Below are 11,717 nucleotides of genomic sequence, written 5' to 3'. Positions count from 1 at the left end.
TTTTTTATCGTTACAACGACAAACTGTCGTCACAGTGGGAACAGCTAGAACGACAGTCGTCAGACGATAAAAAAACGTGACGACAGATTGTCGCAGCTTCTATTGTCGTCACGTTTTATTTATAGCACGTATTCTGCTCCCGTACCCCGCGCCCTCTGCTCGCGTTGCAGTAGCGTTGGGTCGTAGCCATAGATGGACAAGGAGGCAGTCGTGAAACGATAAATTGTCGTTACGATCTAGTGGGAACAGCTAGTCACGACAGTCGTCCAACGACAATAAAACATGACGACAGTGGGAAGGCGCGCTGATCATTATTTTCACACAATATAAAATATACATACGATATGTAACATATCGATGCCTTACCTTCTCAAACTCGTATCTTAAAAAGAATGATTATACAGGAGACGGCAAAACTTTCTATGTATTTTAAATTTCTTTTCAAGGGTGTTAATTTGGTTGCATTACTTTAAGAATAAGTCAAAGCCAGTGTGTGTATATGAAGGAAATGTGATGTGAGATCAGCCTGTAAAATTCGTGTATATACAATCCATTTTTTGCATTTCAGTAATTTTGTGCTTTAAGATACGAGTTTGAGAAAGTAAGGCGTTGTATAATACAAACTATATCCATACATAAACAATCTATATACACAATGCATATATTATAGCACACGCTAGAAACTAATTTCAAGGGCTTGCTGTTATCAAAATCGACAAGTAGTCAATTTAAAAAAAAGTTTTAATGAATTAAAAATACACCGTTCACACAATTTGTAACTTAGTAGGGGCTGTACAATTGGTTTAAACGTATAGACAGAATAGACTTAAGCATAAGAAAAATAAATATATTTGCTGCTTATTATTTTGGCGGTATAACAGCCAAGTCCTTCATGGTCTTTACCAGTGTTGCCAGATGGTTACATTTTTCGTAACTTGAGAATCTCTTCCTTCATTTGAAGTCTGTCAGAAAAACGAAAATGTAACTTTTGCAACAAAAATTTAAGTTTTCTAGTGACTAAACGTAATTGTCGACACAATGGCCTTGGCAACATTGATTTTTACCAGAATTTTATGTTATTTAAAAGCTAATTTATTTTCCTTTTGTTTCAGGTTTCAAGAGCTAACGTGGATCAGTTAGCACTATGAAGCGCCGACTCAAGAAATTAAAAAATGTTTAAAAAATATAAAAGGACTGAAATAGGTCAACCATGACCTGAATCTCTATCGAACCTCACCAAGTTTGTGATATATAAAAGCAGCTACGTAAATAGGCCTATTTTAATATTAAAATATAATTAAAAATAGTTTAGATAAAAAATAAAACAAAAAAGTACTCAAAATCCCACGTTCCTTTTAGCTTAGTGTCAATTAGTAAAAAAAAACTACCAAAGTCATTAAATTTAGGTCCTACCTCTAAAAAATAAAACTATTTTTTTTAACCAAAGCTAGACTTAAAGATGTCAAATCAAATGCCAATTTATAGCCAAGTCGTACCAAAATCGCAATATCGGGCAAGAAATGGAAAAGGTACGAGAGAGAGACCGCAGAACTTGGCCCGATCGGACTTTGATCCGTTAAATTACAACCATGGTGGAAATTTCCAAGTTATGAACACCCCCATTGAGACACGACCTGAGAAAACAGAGAAAAAGGTATGTATAATTATTTCACAATAGCACCTCCAACTTATCTGTAATGTAGTATAAAGGTGACCGCATACTTGTCCGCGCTGAAAGAGCCGAAAGAATCGAATTTTAGATTTCGTTGCATGAAATCATATGAAACTTCGCACAACTTATCCGCGCCGAATACGACGAATCGCTAGAAGAATTCGGACGGTATTCAAATCCCAGACGAATTCGGATCATGACATCGATTCGGCGCCTACAACGCGGACAACGCGACGCACCAGCATTTTCCTTAAATTCACGTTTTGAATATTTATTTGTAATTTTTGAGCAAATTTAAAAAAGAATTACATTAGAAGTTTTTTTCTTATTAATTTGAACGTATTGCACTTTCTTCACAATATAAACCTCCTCAAAATTCATCACAATATTATATTGTGATGGAACTTGACGCGGCATCAGAAATAACGAAACAGGCAATTCTTTCGGTGCGGTCGTGTGCAAGGCTTAAAGAAACTTCTTTTGTTCGGCGCGGACAAATGTGCGATCACCTTAAACAAGAACCAATGCAACCACGTTAACAAAATGCAAATAATCTGTGAAAATAAGGTAATAGCCACGTAGTCACGTCATAGACAAATTGGTGGTTTTGTCGTAGTTTTGACGTATCTCGTAGGTACAGTTAGTATTAAATGTGAACAATCAAGCCATTTAGATACCTGTTTATTTTATATACATGTTGAAAATTATTTTGATTACAAGACTCGCATTCTGGTGCAGAGCTTACTATATAGCTACAAGTTGATTTCACAGTCTTTCTTAGTTACTCAAGTTTTGTTTTGCTTAGCCAGACAGAAGGTGAGCGTAACTCAAGTGTAGCCAACGACATTGCTTAGTGTATATGATATTACACTACTGTTGTAGGTCCACTGTTAGTTAATATGGCGGTAAAACGAATAGTGACGCAATGAATACCTTATCGTACGTGTTGATGTTTTTTATGACGTGACATAGACATCCATATCTCAAAAAAAGTTATAAATCAAATTCCCCAAGACTTTTCTTCGTGTTTATTTTGTTTATCACTGTTTGTAATTTTTAGTAAAAAATATAAAGAGATACTTTATGAATCGGCATGGATAATTAATCGGATATTTAAAAAAAAATTATAATATCGAGTGACGGGTCGTGCGCCTGATGGTAAGCTACACGCCTGTCCGTAACAGTTACATTGCCACTCAGGGCTTTAAATTGCAAAGATCTGAGGGGCACTGCCACTGCGCCCGTCACCATGAGACATAAGTCGATAAGTCCATGTACCTATAATTTTACCAAGACTCTTACTCTTCAAAGCCGCAACACATGTAATGCTGACAGTAAGGTATTCATTACTGCTTGGCGGCAGAACGAGTTAAGGTGGCAGTACTATCCTGGACGAACTCTTTTACATGGAGCTCTACTGCTACTAAATAAAAAAAAGAAAAAGATATTTATTCTCTATAATATCTTGATAATTTGAAACCCTCGTTACAAAGATCCATTACGTTTATGGTGTGTAAATTGAGCCTTTAGGTAGTCACCACACTTATTAAACTTAAACTGCCTCCGTAGCCGAACGGATACCATGCCGGACTGCCACGCAGAGGTCCCAGGTTCGATTCCCGGGCCGGGAGAAATAGTTGTATGGCCTACAATTATTTCTCTCGTGAGTTTGGGTGTAATTTGTGGTTGTCTATGTGTGTGTCCATGGCACCCGCGACACAGGGTTTCCCTAGTGCGGGGCTATGTTGAGTGTGTGCGTTATTATTTATTAACGCAGAATCGCATTAAGCTGATCAGAAAAAGCTTTTTAAGCTGGTTAGGCCCTAGTTATCATTCCCACCTTCAATTCCGGTTTTTATTCTCACTCTTTCACTGTTATGCCACACACGTTTCAGTATGTTGCCGCGCCTGGAACGCTTCCGCGGCCGCCTCTGTGTGGTCAGATCATTAAAGGGGCCATTCTTTATCCTGCATTGCCGTCCGCCGCGAAATGCAGGATTATGAATGTAGACATAGCATGCAAGCCATCCTGCAATACTGCAATGCGTGCCGCGAGATTCCTTACGTGGGCCATACACAGGATAGTGTGTGAGCAATTTCTTGCCTGCGCGGCGGACTGCCTTGCTGGTAGTGATTTTTTTTTTATTCAAATGTAAGTGTGAATTTGACCTCCATCTCACCTGATGGAAAGTGACGATGAGATCGACGCTGGAGCATGCACACCTAAATAATGCCTATTCACTCTCGTCTTCCAAAGGTCCAAGTTATAACGTTTACGGAACAAGTCTTCAAGCAGGGAATTCCACTCCATAGTCGTTCGCCATATAAATGTGGAATTGCTAACACTTCGTGAGAATCTTTGGAATATTCACAATATAGGGATGGAATCCACGCCTTACGCCTAGTCCCCCGATGATGGAAAGGCGGAATTAAATCGTGTAATTCGATCACACACTCTCCGTGGTATATCCTGGAAAAAACCGATAAGCAGGCAACCTTACGTCCAAAGACACTGCAAGTGCTTTGCCTTGCTTTTCTGTAGCTAGCTGCATTATAATGGGCCGTTTAACAGAGTTTCTTACAAAGTACCGTTGCGTAGTCAATCGCGATGTAAATAATTATTTTCACACATTGGGTCTTTACAGTATTTTACAAATAAATATTGTTTAACGCAATAAAAACCACAGAGGCGCGACACCGACTTGCACCAATGCCTAGCATTGATTATAAACCTTTCTGATGTGTGTTTGCGTACGATCTATGAGGCAATAGCCTTCAGCGTATATCACAATAGAAGCACTACTTTTGTTTTTGAAAATAGTAAACAGCATTATGTCCATTGTTTTTGAAAATATAAACAACATTATGTCCATTGTTTTTGGGATTGCGCATAAATTCCTTTTTTAATCAACTATTTATTATTTGTTCAAAGTAAGAACAACTGTGCTCAAAGCATTATTATCTGGAAAGCTACGTATTACAAGTGCACTGTCGTGCACGGCCGATGTTCGCGAGAACATATCGGCGCACTTTTGTGTGTGATTAACTGATTAGATAAAAAAATTTGGTCTGTCAGTAATGCTTTTTAACGTGTTGGTTTTTCTATAATTAGTTATTAAATATATCATTAATAATTAATTAGATAAAGATAAATTTGGTGTTGTGTTTTTTTATAAAAGTAATTTCAGATTTAACTGGAAAATAATTCGTGTGTTCGTAAAGTAATTATGGTGGCGGACAGTTTTTGCGGTGTCAAAACTAGGGTATTCCCTGATTATGGTGTAAAAAATTCAAGAGACACTACCGAGTACAGTCCAATTGGTTCGCGTTCACAGTGCTAACTTCGAAGCCACGGAAACCATTCAATATGAAATATTAAATTGTAAAAAAAAATATTTAAAATTTCAAATGGACTAAAAAAAATTGTTGTAATTATTGTTTTAGCTAAATTCTTTTCTTGGGTTTTTTCCGGGTTCTATCGCCGCAAGCGACACCTGTGAGAGATTTATGAAGCTTGTAACTGAGCCGATTCCTTGGCAGCTACCAGAGATTGACGTGAGATGTCGTATTAATTGTAACATTAATTTTATTGAATGTCATGATGTTTTAAAACGACGATATTAATAATATAATATGCTCTGAGCATAAAGATTCGAGTTTTATCACGTTTTCTTTGTGTTCGATCTTTGTAGCGAGATGGGTGGATGACATTGGTAAAGTTGCAGGCTGTAGATAGATGGGTGGATGGACTAGCTCAGGGTAGTGGTGAATGGCACAAACTACGGGAGGCCTATTATACTCAACGGTGGGTGAAGTCTGGCTATGAACGATGATGATAATTATGACCGCTAATCGCTATACATATTGGTACATCAGATGATTTTTGTAACTAATTTATTAATTTTACATCGACAAGTTGCAATTTATCAAAGCTGCTCTAATTTCTAGTAGCAATAAACAAATCAACTAGATAGCGGTTATTGCAAAGATTTTTATGGATAGAGCCTCAATTTTTATGCTAGATATAAGCTTGAAATAAAGAGCTTAGCAAAATATTTAAAAAAAAATTTTGTGACCTGCATTTTTTATTTATTTATTTAAAACAATAGTGTGGTAGATACATTGACCTATCAACAAATGGACGTCGGGTCTAATACAAAAACAACGAAAAAAATGTCCGAAGTTAACCTACCTGTATACAGACGTAGTGACATGTAACGAAAAAAAAAACATTTAATTTAAATTGTAACGTCATTGCAATACTGTCTAATTTTGCTTGCAACGATTGAAGGGCCCAAAAACACCATATTCAGCTTCTACTGGAAATTTAACAAAATGCACCATATGTAGCTTGGACTGAAAATTACTTGAACACAAGAGTAGTGGAGTAGCCTTTGTTGTAAATATTAATAAATTTTTATATATATTATTATGTGGAATTTTGTACAATTCACTTAAAGAAATAATAAAGAGTTGGGCAGATACATGCATACAAATATTCCTACAAATGTGAAAATAAGCGTGCACTGTAAGAAATGTACCGATATTCCAACTAAACGTAAACTCAAACATCTGTAATTCCGAAAACCGATTTATAATAAAACCGTTACACTTTCGAGTAATTTTGATGCTTTTCACGAAGACAAAATTAGCTTTCATTTTGTAATCTTACTAATAAATGCATTTGACATTATAAAAATTTGAGCTAACGTTATTTCGGGCAAATGTATTTTCTGACTTCTGATAGGTAATCCCAAGCCGTAAAACGAGTACCACAATATTTTGTTAGTTATTGCTAACACAACGCGTAACGCTTTTAACAAAAAATAATTTTAAAAATAAGATTAAAATCAAAGCGACTCTATAGTTTCTTTGTTCTAAATATTTCAATCACTTGTAGTTCGAACAATTGAAAATTACCAAGAAGTTTATATAAGCTTCTTGAAATTGACATAAGGGTCTCTTTCCATCTTTTGCACATACAATGTGTAGAAAAAGGACAGTTAGCTATTTAATTATTTTGTGTGCTTTTGTAATTTATATTTACGATTCATTTCTATATAAATTAAATACTATAAAACTATAGAAAATAACACTTTTAAATGAAAACTATGATAACACAATATATTTGTTTAGTGAAAATATGATACAAAATCCTGTTTGTACACTTTACTGCAGTAATTTTAACAAGTTATTATTATATGCATTGACTTACAAATAAAATATGTTAAGTTAATTCCAGCAACTATACGATTCTAAAAAAAGTCCAAAAAGCAGCAAGACTTAAACGCTAAAATATTCAAAATCCTAATTCTAATTGGCTAATTAAATTGCAACAAGAATGACTTTGACATCTGATGTCTCAGTATTTTTTATTGCATTGGCCACTGGCATATTTACCCAAAAAATTACATAAAAGTCCGATCCGTTTCGTGAACAATTTTCTGGAAATTGCAGGTCAAAAATAATTTGATTTTTAAACTTTCTAGATTTTGAGAGCTCTTAACAAAAAACCAACTAATAGTCTGGTTAAATTTTCCATTTATTTTACTACCACTAAAGGAACAACTCCTTTGTTTGTAACACACGACCATCGCCTTACTTTCTGTATCTAAAGCACGAAGGTACTGAAAAGCAAAAAATGGATTGTATATACAATTTTTGCAGGCTAATTTTATATCACATTGCCTTCATATTCACACATTAGCTTTTACCTATTCTTAAAGTATTCTATTCAAATTAACACGGTTGATAAGGAATTTAAAATAAATAGAAAGTTTTGCCATCTACTGAATAATACCTCTTTAAAAGATACGAGTTTGAGAAAGGAAGGCGACGCGATGCCATCATTGACACGCATGTTTGTCTAAGTTCAGAAAATAATTTAAGCGCATGATCACTATTTGAATGATAATTTACGAAGTATAAAACTGACTATTTGTATTTCATATTAAAGAGGAATTAATGATAACCACGGCCATTTATATAATATAAACTACTACCAGGCTATTAATCAGCGCCATCTTGATATAAGACGGCGTTTTGACCTTTTTCAGAGCTACGGCCTGAAGAGATTAGCAATCTTCTTGAGTCATTGCTCCATGGTACTATTTATAACAAACTAGTGGGAGTAATTTCACAAAAAAATAAATGAATATCATCATAGTAAAACATTATGATAATCAATATTACAATAAAATTGATACAGCGACATCTTACGTCAGTCTCTAATAGCTGCAAAGGTACCGACTGAGTGAGATTTATTTGCTTTTTTTTAGTTAAGCCATAATTCGGAGCTCTAAAAACTTATAATTATAACAAATACAAAATGGCGGGAGAAAAGCGACGGCGTCGCCGCAAAAGGCTCGCTTACTACATATCCAATATGTCCTTTATGATCATGCAATATCTGTTCAATTTATTCCAGGTAGTGTTCAATTGTTTAAAATTTTCTTGACCACAGATTAATATCCTTTAAAAAATATGGAAACCGGTAGTTATCATCACTTTTATATATCTTGAGAATTGTCAAATAAAGGCAATGACAGATACTGCTATTTTCCTAAAAATGTATCTCATTTGCCAGTTGTGGGCCAAGATAACTTAGTAGCAGTAGAGCTCCTCGTGAAAGTGTTCTTCCAGGGAAATACTGCGAGTTTCGTCCCGTTACTTTACATTATTAAAAAAAAAAACGTTACGGATGATTTGGACTCCTTTTTAAATGTGTCGCAAAATTGGCTCCTATGGAAAAACAGAGGGGAGGCCTTTGCCCAGCCGTGGGATAGAACGGGGTCATAATATAATATGTATTATAGAGTCTTATACAAATTAACATAGATTTTGTTTAAAATCCGGATTTTTTTAGCTCAAAATTAAAGTACTATTGGTAGGTGTTCTGCAAATCAATTCGTGTTTAGTAAGTGGTTTTATTGAAAAGTACATTACCGTTTTCCATTTCCAGGGGGCCGTCTATGTAGATACTTGCAATAATCTACATAAATAGATTTTTAGATTTATAAGTAAAAGAAGCTTTTAATTCGAGTAGTAATAGCGATATTGATCTATTGTCTTTTCTATTTTCAGGAGGCTAGGAGGGCCAAAGAGGAGACACGAGAGCGTTCCCGCAGGAAAGAGACTAGAAACGACCCGAGCGAGGGCAAGGTCGAGGCGTATTTGAGGCAAAATCAAGTCAGCATACGGCAGCAACAACATCGGCACTCTGCCGTAAGACAAGCGGAGCATAGAGTCAATCTTAGGTGAGTTTATTCTCTATTACAACGTTTAGATGGCGTTGATCTTAAACAACGCCATCTAGATTTTAAACGTAGCAACTCTGCTCCCCTACCGTATATTTTTAGCAAAATTGAGTTATATAGTTATGAGTTATACTATATCTGGACTTAGTGAAACGGATCTTCAACCCCCCTATAAGCGGTTTTTTTTTAATATTAGTTTATGTTTTGTTATTTAGTTCTATTATCAGCAAATTCAGGGTAATTGACATTTTTAAATTAAAAAAACTTTAGGCGCCAATATCATGAAAGTTACCAAAAATGCACATGCGTTCGTTATAACAAGGAGGGTAGATCTAATCAGAGGGCTTTTCACAGATACTCTATCGCGCGTGATACAATTTTTTTTAAGGTTGTTACGCGATATCTCCTGCATTTGTGCACCGATTTTGATGATTATTTTTTGTTGGAAAGAGGGTACCTCAGATGCAGTCCCATTTGAATTTGAAGAAAATATTCCACCCCTAATAGTGGCAAACTAGGGGATGAATGACTTTTGAGGTCGGTTTTTTTAGTACTCTCTACTGAGATTATGTAAATAACGACATCTTATCGCTAGATGAGGAATTACCGTTTGAAAGTAATGTTAAGGATTATGGCTGCGTTACTATGTTCCTGCGTTCTATATTATATTGCATTTTGCGCTGCCACGTGATGCATTTTCTTTTTAGTTTTTTGCCTTTTAAAGGAAAGCCTATGCTCATTTCAATGCATTGCTGCGTAGCAAAGCCCGGCTGTGGCAATGTGAGGCGACCCTTTGTGAAGCTATTAAGTACTTTAACATTTTGCAAACAAAACGTGGCCCGCCAAATGCTTGAAACTTCGAACCAAACCCTCCCGAGGAATGCGTGGGCTACGGAAGGGTCTACTACTTTGTCAAAACATAGATTTGATTCTAATCTACTTAACCACTATATCGATGATTAAGTTTTAACTGATAAAGAGTTTAAGACTTAACAGCTGTCAAGTGATTGCTTACACGTATGAATTAAGTTAAAATTTTGTTAATTAGTTTGTGGCTACGTCTAAATCAGCCATTATTTGAGGCCAAAAACAAGTTGTTTACGGCAACAAAAACATTGGTACCTTAGTATAATACAATAAGTATCTCTACTACATGCTAACGTAGCACCGCGGTTTTAATGTGTGTATGAACGCACATATTCGCATAATTTCACCATGCACTTACGTTGCATAATACTGGTCGTCCCAAAACACTGGTCGTATCAAAGCGCCTTTCATTATTATGTGTGCGTCCGTACATGGCGCGCAGCAGTTGCGCCCACAAACAAGCCGCGCCGTTGCTTTGTACGGAGTTACCATACTTCTCTTACTTTACTATGTTGGTACTGTGAAACTTAAAGTCCGTTAATTTGAGTAAGTTCTATATATGATACGATACGATACATGGCGCTATTTGTAGTAGATTGAAGCTATTATAATAAAAATAGGGTCATATTCATTTAAATTGTACATTTAACTAAACAGAAACGAAACGGAAAGTAACGAAAATAACGAAACAGAACATAAGCTTGAGCATAGTTGAGGAAATAAAACTAACTTAATTTAATAAAAAATAACCGATTATATTCTTTCCCTTTGACTCCACGACGACGACGTGGCGAGGAAATAATCATTGACAGTATAAGTCCACATAATGTAAGACATAAAAACAAATAATAATATTTAGTGAGTCTTTATTCGCAAAATAAGCTGATTCAACATAATTTAATTTTTTTTCTAGGCATAATAGAATAAAGTTGTCAAGGTTTTTATTTTCAGCCGATAATTTTGTTGTCTTAGCGTTCGTTCGTTTATGTCAAAATCAGAATACATCTTTTTAACTTTTGGTTTTCCAGCACTAGTTGAATATATGCAGGATTTCCATTTAAATTTATTATCTCTTGTAGGCTCACATTATTTTTACTTCTCATTTCGTAACTCCATTTCTGTCTTTGTATCTCTTTGTCTTTCTTTCATCTGATTTCCAAAGTAAGTAACTTTTAAGCATTTGTGTTATGGAAATCGAAAACAACGACAGTACGATAAACACCCAGCTCAGGGCTTAGACATGGGAAACCATGAAAACCAATGTACAAGCCACTCGACTACGGAGGTCGTGGATTATATAGCATTTGAACAGTAACAAATAAGTACATAATTTTTATGGTTAGAAAGAGCTCAATGTGATCACAGCCTTTTCCGTATCGTTGCGTAACGAAACGTTACTAAACCGACAATAAAAACCAAGAAAATATGACTTAGCTCTTAGAATAAACGCTCGCAAATGTGATCAAATGAAGCCTTACTACGTAATTTTAACTGTACTTTATAAAAACAAAGAAATATTTAAATAATTTGATAGGTTTCTTACGGTAATTACTGAAATTTCGTGACTAAACCGAAAATTAATTGTACCTGAAATTGAGGTGCGATAAAATTCACAGCTGACGTTTTAAATAGGCGTATGTCCATGATGCATTCGTTGATAGAACAATTATGCATACATTACTATTGATTATTATTTGTTTTTCATGAATCTGTATCGTTCGATTTGCGTAACGAAACAAAATGTTACGAAACGGAAAAAACTGTTACAATAGTTTAAAATGATTTTTTTAAACAATATTGTTTTAAAATTCTAATAACTATATTAATATTACAGTCATAATATGTCAACTCCATGAATTTCTCTGCTAACCAGCGGCTGTAATGATCCGTTGAGTTCAACACTCGAGTGATGTGACATTTAA

General features: G+C 35.1%; 1 protein-coding gene across 1 annotated transcript in view; it reads left to right on the top strand.

Moving 5' to 3' along the window:
- The first annotated feature begins 1,342 nt into the window (after window positions 1-1,342).
- Window positions 1,343-11,717, top strand: part of LOC113232164 — a 35,534-nt gene continuing 25,159 nt past the window's right edge. The window contains exons 1-2 of the mRNA XM_026466802.1: window positions 1,343-1,654; window positions 8,756-8,928. Of these exons, the coding sequence (XP_026322587.1) occupies window positions 1,460-1,654; window positions 8,756-8,928 (368 nt within the window). The 5' untranslated portion in view covers window positions 1,343-1,459. The remainder of the gene's footprint in view (window positions 1,655-8,755; window positions 8,929-11,717) is intronic.

The sequence above is a fragment of the Hyposmocoma kahamanoa genome, unplaced genomic scaffold (assembly GCF_003589595.1).
Source record: "Hyposmocoma kahamanoa isolate Upper Pololo Valley unplaced genomic scaffold, ASM358959v1 67, whole genome shotgun sequence".
Classification (NCBI taxonomy): Eukaryota; Metazoa; Arthropoda; class Insecta; order Lepidoptera; family Cosmopterigidae; genus Hyposmocoma; species Hyposmocoma kahamanoa.
The sequence above is the reverse complement of the archived record's forward strand: the minus strand, read 5'-3'. Positions and strand labels throughout refer to the sequence as shown.